Genomic DNA, 21,029 nt, shown 5'->3' with positions numbered 1-21,029 from the left:
TGGCGAGCCCCCATTAGTTGGTGTCTTTGCTCACTTTGCTTAATTCATTCACAACAATTTGCAAACATTATTTGTAATTAGTTTGCAAACATTATTTGTAATTAGTATGCCTACCATAGATTCATCCATCAAATGAAGTGAAAGTTAATATATAAACAAATTAAAATTTTAAAAATAATAATTTTGAAGTGAAAATTTTTAGATATTTTTGCTTCATCTTTCGATAATCTTACCAGTTCCATAAATTAAAGGTTCAGGAAAAAATAAAAATAAAAAAGAGAGGGTCATGAGAGGGATGATGGCTTGTACACGCCAGATTCATTTTCCAATCAACTACTATACAAACTATATATACATACATATTTTTTTTGGTCGAATGAAACTATATATTTCTATTTCACTATGTACACAACAAAATTTAGACCCGCCAGACAAGGGGCATAAACAGTTGTTCCTATGATAAAAATCGATAACTTTCCTATTGCACTCAAAGAAGAAGAAAAAGAAAAAACTCAACTTTCCTAGAGATTAATAGAACCTATTCCTTTCCCAAAGAAACAAGGACGAGAGGTGATTCTCGTTACCCAAAACTAAATGTATAAACAGAAGAAATGCACAACCCCTTCTCCGTCCGAAGTAACAAGGTGATCATGGCCGAAAAATTCTCATAGTTTTTGAGACCTGGAGCCGACAAAATGGACACCTGGAAACCGCCGAAGAGCACCTGCGACAAAGTACATGACCACAAGGAACTATAGTTATGTCAACTTCAGCAGTCAAGCAGACCCGACAAAGCCATGCTGCTTTTGCTGTATCAGCTTCTTTTGCTGCCACATCAGCTTTTTCCTGAAAATTAGTTCAATAAATATGCTTTCTTATATCCTCCACAACCAATTTCTCCATATGCTAAATCTAATAAACATGCAGACTTATATCCCCCACACTGAACGCCCAAAAATAAAACATGAAAGGACAAATAAGCCTCAGCAAGTGCCAAAGTAAATCACTTTGAAAGTGATCCAGCTCATATATAAAAACATGGTCCCTTGAGATTCATAGCGCACCAAAATATTTTCTTCAAAGCAACATATATGCAATATTATTCCCTTATATTCAAGCACGATTGCAGTGTTAGATAATAAAGTGTGTAAAATATGTATAGTTTAATAGCATACCTGTTCAAGCAAAAGTGATGTCTGGGACTCCTTTAACTGTTCTTGCAGCGTTAGTGTTTTCTGCAGCAGGGACTGCTTCTCCACATCCATATAAATCCCAGCTGCAGAAAGCATCTCTTGTACTGCTTGCACCAGTTCTCCAGCTGATACTCGGCCATACTGGAGCTCTTTGCCAGCTTGCAGCTGCAAATGAAGAAACCATTTTGAGTTCGATACTTGAAGGAATACAACTGAAAACTGCTATAACATCTAACTTTTTTCTCAAACCTTTTTTTCCAATTCTTTCACATTGAGTGACTCCACTGGTATCACAATATTATGGATCTCGCCTCATGTGAGAGTTGGAAAAGAACCGACTCCAAAGTAATTTTAAATCAAACCAAGATGTAAAATATGATCGTACAATCAATAATATTAAACACGTAAAGCATTCAATTCAGTGGAAAATATATAACAGGACTTAAAACAATAATTTTTCCTGCATGGATTAAACATCTAGCCATCGTGCAAACTTTTGAACGCCAAAAACAAAAGCATTAAAGAGAAGGAAAGAAATCAAAAAGGGAAAAGAGAAAAGATAAAAAGTAGGTGATTATCTTTAGGCAAAGTCCACTTCTTTCTCACACGAATATGGCTCTGGAATACTTTGTATGGAATGAGTCTTCTAAGGAATTGAAAGGATCAAGTATTGCAGAATAATCTGAATGAGAAAAACCGTACAAATATAACACTTAAAAGAGGGGAACGGCATGCCAAACCGACTCATAATGGTGAGCAGATGGCAACATCAGAGGGGTACAAACCTGAGAAGATCTTGCTTTGCCGCTTCCAGAAGTTTCTGGCATTTCGACTGGAGTTCTGTTATGAACTACTGTATGACTATCATCCATTGGCATTGGTGAAGTCTCACTGCCCATTGCTATACTTCTGAATGAGAAAATATGTGAAGAAAGAAGAGGCTGCATCACCCCTGTTGCGGTTTCCACCTTGAATCTGTACAGTGCTTGGCCAGCTGATGGTCTGACATCATCTGGAACTCTACCATATTTGAGCTTTTCTCCATTTTGAGAACGCCATGCCACCATCTCTCCAGCGTAAAACGGCCTCAATGGATGAAATTGTACTTGACGAACATCTTGAGGCAACAGTTCTTTGCCTATCAAACCATTGCTTGCACTAGTGGCTTCCATTTCTTGTTTATCAGAACAAAGCTTCAAAATATCAACAATTGCAGTTTCAGAGCCTCCAGGACAGACAAATAAAGATCCAATAGGTAACGGAGTAGGGGACCCTAAAACCAGGCTCACAATAATTGCAATAACATCAAAAACTGAAATATAGGGTGGTGGTTCGGCAACTAAAATGCTGGTGTTAGACCGGTTAATGAAGTACAGTGTCCGATGCATGGATCCATCAGCCCACTCTGGAATGATGGAATCCTTAGCCGCTTGTGTAATGTCTACTGACTTTGGGAGAAGCAAGAAACGAGTATGAAGGCACTTAACAAACTGCAACTTTTCTGCAACAGCTTCTAATAAATTTTGTATGGTTCCCAGAGATAAATTCTTAATTGCAGGAATGTAACTAGACATACTATTTACAATGGTCCATACAGCACCCTGAAGTGACTTGCTCAACAATTTCTCTCTGATGGCTACTAATGGAACCGAACCAATATAATCCAAAGTCTGCAAATGCTCCTGACGATCTAACTCCTACATTCAGAAAGCAGATTTTACATAAAGACAACTCTACTTTGGGCAAAACAAATAAGGGAAAAATAAAAAGTAATTAAGTTTTAGAAGATCATGCTACCTCAATGACTACATCAGACAGCTTTTTGATGCCCAGGACAATACACAATCTCTCTGGAAGATCTGGGTGAATAAATCTGAACCTTGAAGGGTCAATGCATTTTACAAACCGTGATCCATGGGAATCAATATACACACAGGATTTTGCATGAACAAGTCTGCAGCCATCATCAGGGACTATTGCTTCTGATGTCCAATTGGGCCCATTGGACATGTCTTCCCCAATAGTCCCATCACAGATAAAGTACAAAATTTCCAGGACAGCCCGGAGTTCATTTGGATTTAGACGCTGATATCCACAAGTTCTCTGGAGATTCAAAAGAAGATCCCTCGCAGAGGCAATTGAAAATATGTCCTGAAGTCCCAAATCTTTGAGAATCTTCAGAAAAGGAAGATATAAAGTAGGAAGTTCAAATGCAAATGGGGATAAGTTAATTGTTAGACGGGCAAAAAGCAAGTTTGCTGTCACCAATCGTGTTCCATTTGCAGCAGGTATAAATGGAACTCTCTGCAACTCCATTATATCTGCATAAACAGAAGAAAGATGAAGAACCTGTTATTCAAATTTGTTCATCTTGATGGGTGCAAGATGGAAATCTTTTTTGTCTTTTGTTTTCTTGTAATCTTTTGTTTTATTCAATAAAAATTTTATGTTGCCTATAAACAGATACTAAAGAAGGCACTACTGACTTGGAATCATATCATGAACCCAATTGAACAAGCAGCACAAACACTCATAAAGCCAGTACTTGATTTTAGCATGACACAAAATATCTCTGCCAGATATACCTTATCTCAGATTTTTTTCATTTATTTATAACTAATCCCTTTTTTGTCTACGAAAGGTAACGTAGCTGATTAACAGTAAGAAATGTGTATGGACCATGGAATGTAAAAGAGTGGGACAATAAAAAAGAAAGTTGGAAAAAGCAGAATTAACCAACAAGTAGCAATTTGCAGTTGAGATGAGTTATTTCCTCCCACACCAAAGGTTTTTTTGGGCTGAAGGTCAGAAGTACTGATAATTTGTGAAAACAGAAGCTCAATTATATGTGAAGATTATCAAATAAGAAGGTGACATAAGAACACAATTTAAACAAAACAGGAATGGAGTCTACCTGAAGAAGAGAGGGAATTCCAAATCTTATCCAAGTACTTTAACACCTCACAGGAAGCTTCATCAATACTCATCATGCCTGATGCAGTTGGCCAATGAGCAAGTGTGTCTTCACCACCATTTCTTCCAATAATCTGGGGAACAGTCATGTAAGCAAGATTTTAGCACTCAATCCATCATAGTGGATGAATATACAAGGGACTACTAGAGGTACCTGCAAGTGTTTTAGTACTGTAGGAAAAGCTGGAGGGCTTCTGAGCTGGAGTGATCCCCAAGAGTACTCAGGAGGAACAGCACTTTGTCTTGTAATAATGGGCGCATAACTCCAAGCCAGAGGCCAATCCTTTAACAGAATAGCTTCATTATATGAAGCGAGTACTCTCTTGCCACCTTTTTTTCCGACGACATTTGGAAGGCCAAATTCAGCAGGTATGCATTTAATCTTGCCAAGGAGATCACAGAAGTTGTTGCCATAGAAGACAGCAAAGTTCGAGAAAATTGCTTCAACAACAGATCCAGCTAATGTCCATACTTCCATTGAAACTTCACTCTGAGTGTTGTTTAAATCCTCAAAATCATCCAAATCTCTGGACTTCATGCATTCAGTTCCAAGAAACTCTATTCTTTTGGCACATTCAAGTATTACATCAGACTCTGTTGCAGTCCGGAGACCAGCTTTTCTTAAAATGTGAAGCCACCCATCTGTAGTAAACCTTTCTCCTGGAAATTTTTTCCTCTCACCAGAGAAAATAGATGTTAATAAAGCATCACCAGGATCAAATAAATCTTTGGGCTTAGACAGATATGTGCAAAATTCATCAGCATTCCTTACAAATTTAGCCTCCTTTAAAGCTTCGATTACAGAAGAATCCATTCGGAGGTCATGCCAGTTTGTGTAAAGATATATTAGTATATCCTCCTTTTCAGATTCAGGTTTACCTTCAAACCCAGGCAATCCAAACCTGATTAAAATCTGCTGATCATGCAATTCAGAGACTCCGAGTGCTCGAAGAAATGAAAATTCAACTGAACCACTGGAGTAGGACAGGCAGCGTTCATCATAGGGCGTAAGGAATGAACTTGAAGAGATAATACACTGATCATCACTGAGCAACCGTGTGTATGAACCCACAACTGTTTTATACATAGGAAGTGAACGTATAACTTCAAGTTCTTCCACTCTGTAATTAGAGCCATTTGACAAGAAATCGTTAGCAAAAAGTGCAAAAAGTGCATCGCAATCTGAAGCTGAAAAGGAAGTAAGTTCAGGGAAATAGCCAGCATTTCTAGCTGAAACCAACTTGGAAGCAATAATTTGACCTAATGATTGGCCAGGAGCAGGGAAACAATTGCATGGAGCAGCACAGTCCAGGAAAGCTATATCAAATATAGGTATGCTGCAGTGATTCAACAGTGATAACAACCAAGGGTGTTTGTTTTTAGCTACTTCAAAAGCTGATGCGTAACCATGAATTGATTCAGATTCAGGCGCATCATTGCTTCCAGTTGCTCCAATTTCCAAGGAACTTTCTTCTGAAGTTGGATCAATAACCAGTGGTGGAATGAAAACCAAATTACGCTCCCTAACACGGCATAAGATTGGCCGACCAAGAAAAGCAGGAATGAGGGGCCAATCAGAAAAGAGCAAGAGGTCTTCTGAACAGCCATTGAAATTTTTCCAGAAGAGTCTTATCCATTCGGGGGAAGGACCTCCTTCACCACCAGAGCTTGATGTATTATTCTCCCATGAAAACCAAGGAACCATATTTGAGGCCATTACGTGACTCACCCAGTTATCATGAAAAACTATCCTCATATGACTGGCCAGTAAGTGAAGAGAGAAACTTCGCAGTTTTAATAATGACTGTAGCACACCATTTGAAAAAATATCAGCCAAGATTGATCTATCCAATACTTTAGGGTGGACAAACTTTTCAGCCAAAGAAACCATCAATGACAGTTGCTCCTTATTCCCAACCCAAAGTTCAGTAGTACCCAACTTAGTTAAATGGTTTCTGGCAGTTGGGCATGGTAAACCCCTGAGCTCAGCTGCAATTGATAGAAGATTCTGGTCTCCATTTCCATAGATGCTGTTGCTGCTACCAGCAACCACGTTCCTCTGAACCAAGGGCCCCCCAGCCCTACCAATATCCTCAACAACTCCTCGGCCAAAATCAAATAAAGCCTTCCCCAAACTTGTCACCATTTCAATTGCATCTCCTGAACTGCCAGCGTTCTGAGTAGACAATGCAGGAAAGTTATGAGTATTAGGGACTGAAACAGAACCAGGACTGCTACCAACAACTTGACTTTCCCTATGGATATAGTTTGTGTTATTGTGGTCAACTGTCAGAGAATTTCCAATGGAATTTGATGATTCTCTAATCTCAACATCAGACAAACAGTACTCAAGAACATCTACATACATATCAACTGATCGGAGAACAAGAGATGTTGAAGAAAGTCTTAAAAGATTCCGAACCATTTTAGGTTTTACTTCCCGAACTGCAATCCCTAGGGCTTGGATTTCAGTTACCAATTCCCAAGGTACTGAAAACACCGGGTAGTGCTCCTTTACGAAGCTGCAAACTGTTGCTGGAAGCAACTTACCACCCACCCCATTCCCTGGTTGTGAAAGAAACATACCCTCTTCAGCCTTGGCTAGGTTTCCAGAATAAAGCTGCCACACAGGAAGGTCAACAACACGAGCATAGAAAGGCCTTATCACATGTTCAATTAGGCATCCCCAATCTGATTTCAGCATTTCCATTGGAACTAAACCACAGTTGTTTCCTTGTTGTTTGACCATATTATGCCCATTAGACCTTGGCCAAAAGGAATAAATTTTATCTCCATAAGCCTTCAAAGACAGGCTGATTGCACGACCTGCACTTGATTCAATTGCAGAACTCGAAGCATCTCTTCTTAACCTCTGGATTTCCAATATCAATTCAATGTAGGAATCACAGACACATGACATAAGCTCCCTGTTCCAAGCTTCCATTAACCGATTTCCAGCATCAGCCTGTGCCTCTTCTGAAGCTTCTTTGTCTTGGTAATTAAAGAGGGAGCGACCTCCATTGTGGCAAACCAGGAAACATCCAAGAACAGTAACAGGTATATTTATACCACCGGACAGAGGAAGAGGGGACATGATAGAACTTGCTAGACAAACATCAGCAGGATGGCCATCACGGGATATATGTGCTGCAACTCCAGCAACAGGTGTTAAGTTGTATGCCAGATATCGCCTGCAAAGAAGTAAGTGGAATCCATCAAGCACATTATAGAAACTTATCAGAGAAGCTCAATTTGTTGACAGGATATTCTCTGTATCGGCAAGTTTCACAGCTTGATGATTCTAGCCGTACTTAATAGTTAAAACAAGATAGTCTCTATTCGTTTGAAGTCATTACTGAAACCATAAGTACATTACAGATCAAGCAATTTTCCAGTTGACCCAACAGAAATGGAACATTTTGAATGCAGGAATCCAATCTAAAGGACAAAAGTGTGTAAATCTTGTCACAGTTCAAGTTTTTGTCTGTCATACATGGGAATAGAGAAAAAAGAAAATTAAGCAGCTCTAAATGACGGAATGCCACACATGTTTATGATTTTTTATTCTTAGAATTTGTATTTATCACTCAAATTGTAGAAAAACCAAGCATCACATCAACTTACTGATGCTGATACCTTAATACAACTTTATACATCAAGTTGTGAGTTTTGCCTTACCTAGAAATTTACTGCTTCCCCAATCAATTATTCATCCCTCAAAGAGTTCACAGAATTCAAGGGAACCCAAATTTAACAAAGGTAAATCATCACATATATATATTTCCAACTTTTCACTTCTAAACTGCAGACTCTGCAGTGACAGATATAGGAAAGAAATCTATATCCACGTTCTTGCATAACATACCTATCAAGGGCCATATTTCTTGTTTGCCCAGAGCCTAGGCTGAGTGCAACGAGCCATCGGTCAACAACTCTTGCTGCCCCATGGTTCAAATTTACATCTATTACATGCAATTTTGTTGCAGCATTGGAGCTATTAAACAATCGAGATATTTGAAATTTCCTCCATTTCTTCTCTGAAAATGGATTTCTCATTATAGCAGATGACGAATCAATGCTAACTGAATAGTCCTGGTGTGGCTGCGAGTTTCCTTCCTCCCATGTCGAGATTGACACCTGATCATACATAAGACCACTGTAAGTAAATGCTGTGATATATAGCTACATGCAAAGAAAATTAATCTCTAACAATACCTGCATCACCGACTTTAAGAATATAAGTGATCTAGAAGAGTGCTCCAAAAATCTTTCACTAATCTGCTTTATTCTCCTTAGTCCAAGTTCTAGTCCATTATTCAAACATTCAGGTGATAAAGGCATGCGAATAATAGTAGAATCCAATGATGGCCATGATATACTGGGACCAATCAGCATGGGATTAAATTGATCACGGAACCGGTCAGTCAAATTAGTACCTGAAAACCGAGCATAAAAAAATTTCTTAGTCTTCAATCTTGCTCAGCATGAAATGAAAACAGAGTATCAAATTAGTGGATTGTGACATGATGTACTCATTCAGCCTTGTTCCAGCAGGAAAATGTCACCTGGAGTATGGTTCACTTTGGTACGTGGTAGATACACAGCATGTTACTTTAGTTAGTACACAGTTCAGAGAGTAGACTTAGTACGCTACTTTGGATCATGGAATGCATTATAACTGTTACTATTAAATATAGTTTTACCCATACATTACTTCATCAAGCTATAAATAAACTTCTATATTTTTCTTTTTTACCTTAATAACTCATTATTTTTCTATTCAATCCTTTGTTGAACTCAGATAAATGATGCATTTTGGTTAGTCATAGATATGAAGTAAAATGGTGAGATTGGATATATCCATTTAGCTTTTCGGAGCACAATGCACCAGATGTTAAGTTTTATTGTTACTTATGCACTTACTCTCAGACACCTTTCAGTAGGAAAATGATATACTAAAATCGGATGGTGTTGCCACCAAAACCATTTTGTTACCACCACCACAATCACACAACAAAGTGACCGATAAGACAAAAATACCAATACTTTCATCATTAAGGAATTTCTGAGTCAATTTCAAGTGGAAAAAAAAAATGAAAAGCTAAAAAGCACTATGAAAGTCATAAAGATCATCTGAGAAGTACAAAAATGGGTACCACCTGAGACACAGGGGGCATACAATATGAACACCTTAAATAGGAACAAAAGATTGAAAAATGAGTGGGCAATGAATAAATACCTATTAAAGAAAACATTTTTGCCGCAGGAGCACAAGTTGACGGTGCAGCAAGCACCAAACCGAGGGGATCAAACATGTATAAGTAGCCACCAGAAACAACTGAGAGTAGATCACAGACAAAATAACAGCTAAGCAAAGCCAAACCATAGTTAAGTGTATTGCCCCTTAGTCTCCATGGAGGTAGAAATTGGAGGCTACTTATTTCCTCTCTACTCAAGCTGACCCCTTCCAAAATGGCTAATAGGGCAGGCCCTTGAAACTCACCTACAGTAATCACCAATTTTGTAAACAAAATCAAGAATAAAGCACAAAATCATTATGTTTTACAGCTAGTAGAACAGTAAAAATTGATGCTTCACCAGGTTAACATGTTAGTGAATAGTGAAAAAGTCTAATAACGGTACCAGACATCAACATTAAAATAAAAAATTTATCTTTTGCAGCCCAAAACTTATGAAGATCCCTTTCTCTATGAATGCAATCTATATATTAACTCATTCAAAACAAAAACAAAAAATACAGATATTTCAGTTACCCATATTGTGCTGCAACAAAGACTGGCGAGGATGTTCCCTCTTGTCAAAAATTAGGTGAAGCTTATTAGCTTTGCAGCAATCTGCCAACTCAAGTAGGTCAAACAATAAAAGGTCATTGTCCCCATAAGATGTCAAAAGCTCTTTTATTCTAGCATAGTCCATGCAAGGAAGATCTTTAGTCATGTCATCGTCAACTAAAGAGAGGCAGCGAAGTGATTGTACCCCCAACCTACTTGCCAGATCATTGCTGATAGTTGGATGTATAAAATGTTTCCCAACGGGAGTACTATTATCCATCCATGGTGCATCATTATACACAAGATCTCCAGCATGCATAAGAACTGCAGACGTGTCTGGAATTAAGATTGGAGTGTTAGAAGCTTCAAAAAGTGGCCTCTCTGAGCAACAGTCTGCTACAGCATCAAGGATACGATGGACAAAATTTAACTGATCTGTTGACAATGGGAATCCCTTCACATCATTTTGCAATCGTTGCAACACATGCATATAGTCCCAAATATCAAAACTAATTCTGACGCCTAAATTCAAGAGCAAATCTCTGAATTCCGATAATTCAGATGGAACAACATACAAATATGGAGTAAATTTCACAGGTGAGTCAAATGCAAGAGCATTTGGAACAACGAAGTTATCCCCAATCCAAACCCAGGAAACACCATCTAGTGCTGATTTTAGTTGCACAAATTCATCAGTGCCAATATACTCTTGCATCTTAGAATAGAGTGCTGGAATTCCCTTAGAAAGTGTAGCATCAACAACAGGTACATCAGATGAATGTGATTTGAGCTGGCTATATAACTTGGATAGCTCAATCAACTGTGCAGATAAAACATTTATGTTTGGACGATCCATCCAACCAAGTTTCTTTTGTAGGTACAACGAACAGCATTCACCATCTAGTATATGCATTGAGCAGGATACCACAAACATCTGGGATTTAGGTCTCACATTGATTGGCTGGGACACCTGATTACTAGACTTCAACCATGGGATTCCTTTCAGAGGTGGGTCAGCATATACAGGACACCAAGCAATAGCCCTCATTTCAGACCAAAAGTCCTCATCTGGCTGATCATCAATCAAGTTACCTACGAAAAAATTTATGTCCAGATCATCTAATATTTGGTTCCCAATTCTCTTAGGAGACTCATCATGCATACCATCGCCATCCTCAGTTTCATTGTCATCGTGAAAAATTGAATTCTTCGATTCATCAAGATTTCCTTCTTCCTCAGCCGAGAGCTTAAATGAAAGAGCATCTAAACAAAGAAGTAGCTTCGTCGCATAACTTAGTGTCTCCGGTTTCCCAGAATCATGTAACAAAGAAACTGATCTAGCACAATCAAGTAAACCAGAATAGCCCAGAGTTCTTCTGAGTCCAAGCGTGACTAAAATATCCAAAGTTTCTGTATCTGAGAATTTCTCAGAAGGGAAAAAAACTTCTCTATGCAGCACGGTTCTTAGTGCAGGTACTCGAGGATCATAAAGCCTGTGAAAAGAAAATAGATTCAAAAAGCGTTATATCCTTAAGCTAATTGAAGGATGTATGGCATGTGTGGTGAAGTGGGTGGCGCTGATAGATGACCTTGAAACTTCATCAATGTACAAAAACAACTTTCCATACTTAATCTTTGATCCGTTTATATAGATACGCAAGACATGCATGTAAAAATTCTAAGCACTAACACTCGAAAGAGGTCTTGCAGGTTAAAATGAGTAGGATGGATTAAATCTAGGTCTTTTTCTGTGAGAAACAAAATTTACAAAATACGAGGTATAAAGACTCGGGAAACAAGAGGTCCACCATCCTCTCAAACTTGATACAAATCGCATTAAAAAAAATTTAAAAAAACCAACTACAAGTCTGTCACCTTGTTAAAAGAACAAAACTCTATCGATATCTACACCACAGCAGCTCCCCACTATAATATTAGAACAGAACAGCAGAGGAGTACTAGAATTGAATCTACCAAGATGGATTTCATCTTGGTTCAAACAGTACTAGAACTAACTCATGGAATTTGAACAATTTTGGACATAGTCATGCATCAATTTGAACTTGCTTATATATATAAGCCTTGAGAATAAAAGAACATTAAAGTGCACCAAAGACCAAACCCTAAGAATCCACTGTAATTAGTACTAGAACTCTCGCGCAAAAAACTAAAATACAGAAAGAAAATAACAAATCACAGACTTAAGACACCTAACTATATATCACAACAGAGCACACAAGTTATACCTGGAAGGTTGCTGCCAAGACCCATCGGCTGTCAAAACAAAAGGTATTTCAGAGAGTGCAGACTTCAAAGAATTATCCTCTTGAACTAAAAGCTGTACGCCGTGGAGAATAGCTGAAAGAGACCCCTGCTCTGAAAGGAATTCTGACATGTGGTTAAGAACATGATCTTTGTAGAATTCCATCCTGGAGGGTTCTCTGATCTCTAAATATCTTCTCAGAATAATTTTTTCCTTCTCTGATTCTGTGCGCACAAAGTCATCACTCAAAAAATTTTCCGGAATATCACCAGGTTTAAGCAATTTAATAGGATTACTCAAACTTACTAGTTTTCTACTTTTATATGACTCAAACATAGGAAGGTGTTTTATGATGTCAATGTGTTTATATTCCATTTCCTCTTCAACAAACCATTTGGACTGAAGAATGAAACTCCGAAGTTCATGCATCTCTCCTTCCGATGCATTGTCGAAAAGCCCCTCAATGTTCTCTGGCCTATCTGCAACTGCCAGAAGCGCATTTAATAAGCCAATTGCTGTTGGCAACTGCACAAAAAATTTCAACTGTGGATGATCTATTGGGAGGTCTTGCCTCAGGAAAACACATCCTATTTTCAGCAACAAAGATGACATGTTCTCACTCCACCCATCATCCTTGATTACATTTGAATTTTCAACTAGTTGCAAGAGGCAATGATTCCCAACAGGCAATATTGGCCACTTAGAAAAAAGCGACAAGTCGTCACAAGAAGACCTCAAATAGCTCCAGAGAAGTCTAATCCACTCTAAACTTGGTTGACCCTGCTGACCAGGAGCCCATGCCACCTGTTTTGCGTGATGCCACTCTGCTGGAAGTAATTTCAAAAGGAGCTTCTCCAGTAAATGGCATGACAGAAAAGAAATATTTGAGGCCTCACTTTGGGCTATGTAACATAGCTTCTCATAAACTCCTTCTGGGATTCCGCAATCTACAAGTTGATTTGGAACCAAATCCTTGAGCAGATCATACTCATCGCCTCGTGCAATATATATTCTTTCCCCAATCCCATTCTTGTCAAATGTTGTAAATGAACCATCAGCAAGGGGTAATAACGGCAAACCATACAAACTTGCAGATTCGACAGGTATCTTCAAACCAAGTAAGCAATATTCAAGGGTCAATACCATTGTGTTTCTATCCTTGAATTCGCGTTTCCTCCGAATTAATAAAGTTCTTAACAACTGTGGATTCAAAAAATGCAATGAGGGGCACACCTCCATAAATCTCTCAACAATTGGCTTAGAAACAGTGACCAGAGGTAGACCAGCATCTGATAATGCTTCAATTAGCTCATCTACCTTGTCAAAATTAAAATCAGGAAATATAGCCTGTTTGGCTGAGATCCACTGGCCATCTCGAGCTTTTGTATGTAATACACGAAGACTACAGTCAACAATAAAAGTGTAGAGCTCCCGCACCACTAAAGCCCAAGGTTCTAATCCTCTTGTTTTAGGCCAAAGTGAAAAGAATAAATCACAAGGGCCAATCTCCAGTGCTATTTTCTCTAGCATGCGACCATAAGCAGGGGCAACAACACCTTCAAGCAGGTACATATTCCAATCTGAACGTTTTTTCCCACCGCCAGCCATGTCGTTCCCAAACCAGATGTCTCTCCTATTTGATGATAACTCGAAATATGCATTAACATGCGCTGGAAGGCCAGTACTAATTGGAAGTGGCAGGAAACAGAAAGCACGGCCTTCAAAATCTTTCCTATCTTGCAAAGAACCCGTAGAGACTTGAAATACATCTGACGCAACAGCACAGGCATCGTTCATCTCTGGGATATCACTCACGCCCAATCCAACCTTGACAGAGTGTAAATATGCAGCAACGCATGCCCAGGGTATATAAGTATGAGACTTGTCATTCAAAACTGCGGATTTGTTCTTAGTTTGTGCACCACCTAGACACTCCGAGGTTATCCAGCAGTGTGATAAATTACCAGCTGAGCTTTCTTCTGTAATTCCAATCTTCTGACATTTATATGGCAAATCTCTGTCCGTTGATTTTCTCAGTTTCTTTAGGAACTGTTCTTTATCCAGTCCACTGTGCTGACTTCCATCAAACAAGCTAAACACATCCTGCAACGCATTGGACTCTATTTTGGGCTCACCATTGCAATGCTTATGGACACGATGTAAAAGTTGCATTTCATGTCCACTTCCTTCCTTCACAAAAACAGAGATAACTTTCACATTACGCAGAAAAAGCAAAGTTTCAGAAACAACTTTGGAAAATGAAGCAAAAAGGGATAGGACGTCATCAGGTGCATATCCTTCTTTCTTTATTTGGCTTCTGGAAGCAGCACTAGCACTCCTAAGTGGAAACCGGAAAAGGGTTCCAGGAAACGGTTGCTGCAAGTCACAGCCGAAGTGTAAGAAAGGAGAAAATTGATCAGGAAATTGTTCCATAATCTTTCTTCCCGCAAATTTAATCCGTAGGCCAGGATGAGATGGAGAGATCCCAGGCAAATTACAGGCATGAGGATCAAACATAACAATGTTTTCACCAGAAACAAATGTGGGAATGTCTGTGAAATGATAGACACAATTAAAACCCAGTCCAAATCTCCCAATTGCAAAAGGCTTCTCTAGTTTACTTTCTTGGCCAATGCGTGAGATTGCATAAAGATCTTGGGGACTGAATACAGAGTCATTAAAACAGTACAACGCAGGGCCTTGCCAATCTGCCATTTCAGGTGAAAGAACAGAAGAAGTCCCATATTGAGTTTTGTCCAGGAGAAAGCTCACCTCAGAAGCTCCTGCATCCTCTGCATTTTGAACCAGCTCAAACAGAATCCCAGGTCCATCTGCATACATTTCAAGAATGTGTTTAAGTCTAGTTGTCAAGGCTTCATGCTGTCCAAAAGCTTCAGCAGCCCCAGATAAACTCAAATTCATTGAATCAGCACTCTCAGCTAGCAAGGTCCTGCGCAGAGAGCAGACGCCAAGCTTCTCTGCAACATCAATAGATATGTTCCCATGCACAAATTTCTGAACCGTTCTCCTTGCATTCAGTGCCACATTAGATGGACCACCAAAGGGGCTATCATGATCCTCTGAGCCAAGCAACCAAGGAGCATCGTTATAAACTAAGTCGGTGGCAGGATATAATCTGCCTGACACATCTGGTAAATAAATCTTAACTTTCTGGTCATGTATCTGAACTTCAGCCAGATGCTGCACAATCAATAAGGCTGCTCTCATTTCCTGTGCATCGAGAGGGGAGGATCCTTTCTTCAAAGCCATTCTACATAAGATATTAGCATAATCTGTAGAGTTCAAGAATTCTCGAATACCAAGCTCTAAAAATAGTTCCTTGAAAACAGCCAAATCGACAGGTATGACACGTATGTAAGGAGCCAAATGAATAGGACCATCAAGGACAACCTCATCCGCAGTTGCAAATCCATCACCCACCCAAATCCATCGACTACCTTCAAGAACAGCCTTTACAATGTCCATCTCATCTGAACCAATCAACCCTGTGAGTATTGAATATATCCTTGGCATTGCCAAGGCTAATTCCTGTCGAAGAACCTGGTCATTCACAATCTCATTATTTTTACCAAGCTCAAGTAGTTGGGCTGCAATGACACCTCCACCAGGTGGAGAAGACCACCCAAGACTAGTCGACAGTGCTGTCGATGAGCACTCTCCATCAAGTATTCGCATGCTAGCTGAAACAAGCCACAGATCTGCTTGCAGTCTTACAAGCTTTGGTGGAGCAACCATGGATGACACGACAGGCCATGGTAAAGTTTGAAATGGAGCAGAAACTACCACTGGGCACCAGCTGATCAGCCGAAGATCATTCCAGAACTTTTCAAGGTCAGATTTCAAGTTACGAGGTCTGAATGCGGTTGCAGCTCGTGACAACATTCTGTTCATTGTTCCTTGATCATCATTTAAAGCATTGGGTATCCATCTCATTGCATTAACTTCTAAGTAGGACAGAAGCACCTTGCCTTTTAATTGCGACTTTTGCTGATCCTCATGCATTAGCCGTTCAACCTGTCGAGCACTTTGTATGACTGTCTCAGGGGTTACAGATGTTTTAAGGCCTAAACCGTGTAGCATGTCCAAAATACCAGGTTCTTGAAAAGGACCACAGGGAAAACTATCAGAATCCTCTAATAGTGCATATAATTCTTCATTACGAGGATCATATAATGCAGTAGGAGACCTAAGAGCACCACCAAAGGTCGGAATAAATTCCAAATTTTTCAAATAATCCCTGAAAGATAAGTCCTCAACACACAACTGTGGCAGGTTTTGCAGAATAGAAAGAACAATGCTGTCACGAACTTCGGGTTGCAGCTCCCCAACTCTATTCAACACCTGCTGCTTATAGAAGCGTGCTTTCCCCATTCTCTCAATTCCATAATATCTTAACAAAATTTCCACCTCAACATCTGAGGAGCTAATAAGGAACTCAGCTCCAAGAAAGCACTCAGGGCTGTCTACGGGTGGTAAGTACTTGCGCGGATTTTCAAGATCAGAGAATTGGAAACTTTGAGTGGATCCATCACCATACACTTTATAAATAGGCAGCCTCGTGCAATTTCTTATGTCAGACTCATTCAAACAGTCTCCAAAATACCACTTTGGATCAAGAAGAAATGCACGAAGTTCATCCCTCTCTTTTGCTTCCAAATTATGAAAACATGTTATTATGGTGCCATAATTTAAAGAGACAACATCATATATAGATTCCAGAATCCCTGAAGCATTACCATCACTTACATAATGAGATAAATCTGAGTGTTCAACTCCATAATTGGGGCTCAGAATCTTGCAACCAATTTTAACAAGTATTTCTTTCATCTTGTCAGAAAGCTTTTCTGCATTGATCAATTTCGATTGTCTCGAGGCTCTGTACAGATGGCAGGAAGTAGATGGCAAAATGGGCCAATCACTAAGCAATGACAGTTTCTCGCACTGATTCTGAAGATATTTCCAAAATAACACAAACCATGTTGAAGTAGGGTGATTATGGCAAGACTCTGGATCCCATAACACTTTGCTTTTATATTTCCAATCAGCGGGTACAAATCTTGGATAAAATTGAAGAAAATACTGAACATTGAAAATGACAAGATTTGCCTTTGAGGACTTTGCAATAGCCGAGAGTCTACTTAGTATGTCAATAGGAATATTCTTATCAATTATTCTATCATATATTTGTTTAAGCAGCATGAATTCTAAGTCATTGCAAATAAAATATGAAATTCCGTTGGAGGCATCTGACAACGATCCAAATTCACCATTTGCCAATGGAAGCAAGGGCAGGTTATATGCATGTGTTCCAACATCATCATCAAGCAAATCTTCAAGACAATATTCCAACAATACAAGCTTGAAATATTTGCCAAGGGTAGAAACAGATCTACACTCTCTGAGAAAACATCGTACTGTATCAGGAGTCACCACCTTCTGCTGAAAACTGGAAGCATATTTCAAGAGCATGTTAAATAAAACGTTGGGCAAACACACAATGGGCATTCCTAGCACAATCAGAGCCTCACCAAGTTCCTTACTCTTAGTAACTTCATCATCATGTAGAAAAGCTTCTACTGGCGACACCCATTTTCCACCTTCAAGATCTGAATGCAACACAGGAGCACTAGAAATGTTTCTGTATATATGCTCGACAAGAATACTCCATGGCTCTTCAAAAGAACCACTTGGCCATAAGGAATAGTACAAGTCCCTGGAATCTAGCAGTCCCCGTACACCAAGAAGAAGTTGCATAAACGCAGGTGCCACAACATCTTCTAAAAGAAGCCTGTTCCATACAGAACGGATTTTTCCACTTCTGTCCATGTCAGCCCCATACCAGATGCCACGACGATTCGACGAGACCTCAAAGTATCCATTAACTTGCACAGTGAGGCCAGTCCTAACGGGCAGAGGGAGAAAGCAGAATGCCCGGCCAAGCTTAAGAGAATCATTCTGTTTAAAATCACATTGCACCAATATAAGTTCTCTAGGATGTTATAAAGCAGAAAGTAATGTAAAAACTAAGAGGAAGGTAAAACTTATGAGAGACTGCAAGAAATTGAAATGCATTGAAATAGAAAAACAAGGAATGTCTCATATATCGCAAATTACATGTGCTGAATTATCGGATATGCAAGCTGCAACTGATGCCCATGGCAGCAAGTGAATATCATATTCCTTAGACGCAGTAGCTGCAAAGGAACCAATCCTACTGGATGTGGATGCCAGTGTCTGAACTAGATAAAAACTATCTGTCTTCTTCTCAGATTGGGTCCCAATTGTTGACTCACTTAAGAAGTCCACTGAATAGCAGTCCACCTGACTCTCTGTAGAGTTTACTGACTTGGGAAATCTCAACGCAGCTTGCCGATGCCAAACAATATCATCACTCGCGGAACCGACAGAGACCGAGTAAAGCTTCCTGGGCTCATTGTCCCAGGCCTCCCACACATACATTTCAATACGCAAGGCATTTTTTAGGAAAAGTAACGTGAAAACTCCTTCCTCATAGAGCTGAAGAAACAAGGAAGAAAGGTCGTCTTGGGAATACTCTTGCCTGGAAAGCTTGCTGGTTGCTGCCTGCTCTGCATTCCTCAGAGGGAAACGGAATAGAGTTCCGGCAAATTGTGTTTTCATGTCGCAACCGAAAGCACAGTAAGGAAAGAACTGGTCTTTGTACAAAGAGATGGCCGAAGAAGAAACATAGTCAATTCGCTTCCCGGGATTGGATGCAGAAACCTTTGGAAGAAAAATGCCTTGGGGGTCAAACAATACCACATACTTCCCGCTCACAAACGACGGCAAATCAGTTAAATGGTACACGGAGTTGAATCCAACCCTAAAAATTAGACAAAAATTGAACAAAAAATCAGAAACCAGTCTCATTTTCCCGCCAATAGCAAGAATTGTCGAGCACCCCAATTTCTTTCCTGACCCACCAAGAAAACTAATGCTAATGAAAATTTAAAAAAGAAAAATTTACCCGAATCGGCCGGTTTTTGAGGCCTGGCCATGCTTGCTACTGCCGCCGATCCTCGAAATACTAACAAAGTCGTCCTCCGTGAAGATGGCGTCGTTGTAAGCCAAGAGCGCGGGGCCCTGCCACGGCGCCAGGGTCTCCGATAGAAGGGAGTCGGTACCGTGAAGCCTGCGGTCGAGGCAGAGTCGGACGGTGGTGGCGCCGGCATCGTCGGCGTTTTGAATGAGCTCTTTGAGCACCGTCGTCCCCTCGGGATAGTTCACTAAAACCTCCCGGATTCGCCGCGTCAGGTCAACCTTTTGACCGAAGTCTTCTAGAAAGATCGACTCCGGTGTCGCCACCGGAGACTCCATACTTTTATCTTGGTCTTCTCCGGCGAGTTTCTGATCCTTACTTTTTGTATTAATTAACTAAACAACCGCCATGGAATTTGAGGTAATTACTGGAGGACCTGTCGCCGTAAAGCAGGTGATGGAGTTCTCAATTCTGGGAGGGAGAGAGTACGAGAAAATGAAAGGGCGATTTTGGAGAAATCAGGAGACACCGACACAGAGAGTGCGTGTAATTTTCATGTCGAGATTAATTATGCAATGTTAAAACTCTAATTAATTACTGTTGCTTTTGAATTAATTATCCTAAAATTAATGGGAAGGCTTTGGTTTTGTCGTTTTGGGCCTAGTGGCCCTCTCCTGTTTCTGCAGCCTTATTCCTTGTACGGCCGGGTCAACTCGTATCATATGGGTGAAGGCTTCTAACGACGAACGTGCGCATGTCGTATTGTGTGTGGTGCACGGTGCCAATAGTCGATTCTCATATGATAATAAATAATTCAAAATTCAAAGTTGGTTGGACGACATAATAAGAAAGCAGACGAAATTATAATATCAATATGTTCACACACAAAAAAGGATAGATTTTCAATACGTTAGATTATATAGTAAATTCCATTAGATGAATTTCAATTTTTTAATAATTAAGAAGGAATATTGTTATTTGCTCTCTCTAGAATTGGATTTTTTCTAAAATTTTATAATCAAGTGTCAATATTTTCTAAGTGTCCGTTCTCAACATAACACAGTAATTGGCTCGTCACTTCTAGGGAGAAGCATTTCCAATGTGCTTCTCCATATAATCACTTTAAAACATGCCTTTGATATTTCTCACTTACCTATTAGTTTACATAAGCTATCGTGGGTGACACATTTTGTCATACGGATGATAAACATGTTGAATTAGTATAGTTACATATAACAATTTTTTCTAACTAATTGGTGTTAAATTAATTAAACCTAAGCTTGTTGATATGACTCCACTTTTCTACGTCTTACATCTTTAATCAGAAGATTTTGTGAGAATATTCAGTTGCTCGATTAATGAATTTTATATATTTGTATATGTATATGTATATGTTTGTTTGAGTTTTGGACACACACAAATTCAATGGTTGATGAACGGTCGAGATGGACAGACAGGCTTGACCTTTAGCACCACCACCAATACCATATAGTTGAAGTTTCACAACAAACAAACATGCACAACTGAACGTGCGAAGCTCTACTTTAATGGCGTACTACCTTGAATGGATAAATTTCATATGATATAATATTTTATTGTCAATCAATCACAACGTGGGATGCTCTACTTCTATAAAAATGATTGTAGAATTTTCAGACCCAATTTCTTATCTCCTTAATGAATTTCTATATGCTTTCTGCATCTATATATATATGCATGCATAGAGGACACTAGTAGCCAAGCTAGCTAGACCTACCAAATATACCTTGGACGTTAATATTCCTTAAGCC

The 21,029-nt window shown here is 39.4% G+C and overlaps 1 protein-coding gene across 1 annotated transcript; it reads right to left on the bottom strand.

The window, feature by feature from the left end:
- Positions 1 to 218: 218 nt before the first annotated feature.
- LOC117616372 (sacsin) lies at positions 219 to 19,761 on the bottom strand. The gene is made up of 13 exons (XM_034345674.1): positions 19,228 to 19,761; positions 18,357 to 19,083; positions 12,205 to 18,197; positions 9,941 to 11,451; positions 9,406 to 9,669; positions 8,382 to 8,602; positions 8,032 to 8,303; positions 4,321 to 7,357; positions 4,108 to 4,240; positions 2,991 to 3,514; positions 1,979 to 2,890; positions 1,176 to 1,358; positions 219 to 846 (listed from the first exon to the last, which is right to left on the bottom strand). Exons 1-13 carry the CDS (start codon positions 19,575 to 19,577, stop codon positions 649 to 651), a joined length of 14,325 nt encoding a protein of 4,774 aa, XP_034201565.1. The 5' UTR covers positions 19,578 to 19,761; the 3' UTR covers positions 219 to 648.
- Positions 19,762 to 21,029: the final 1,268 nt, after the last annotated feature.

This window comes from Prunus dulcis, chromosome 1 (genome assembly GCF_902201215.1).
Source record: "Prunus dulcis chromosome 1, ALMONDv2, whole genome shotgun sequence".
In the NCBI taxonomy this organism is placed as follows: domain Eukaryota; kingdom Viridiplantae; phylum Streptophyta; class Magnoliopsida; order Rosales; family Rosaceae; genus Prunus; species Prunus dulcis.
The sequence above is the reverse complement of the archived record's forward strand: the minus strand, read 5'-3'. Positions and strand labels throughout refer to the sequence as shown.

Coding starts and splice junctions, on each gene's coding strand:
- LOC117616372 (XM_034345674.1), bottom strand. CDS start 19,577: ATGGAGTCTCCGGTGGCGACACCGGAGTCGATCTTTCTAGAAGACTTC. Junction 19,084..19,227: donor TCAAAAACCGGCCGATTCGG/GTAAATTTTTCT, acceptor TCTAATTTTTAG/GGTTGGATTCAACTCCGTGT. Junction 8,304..8,381: donor TCTTAAAGTCGGTGATGCAG/GTATTGTTAGAG, acceptor ATGTATGATCAG/GTGTCAATCTCGACATGGGA.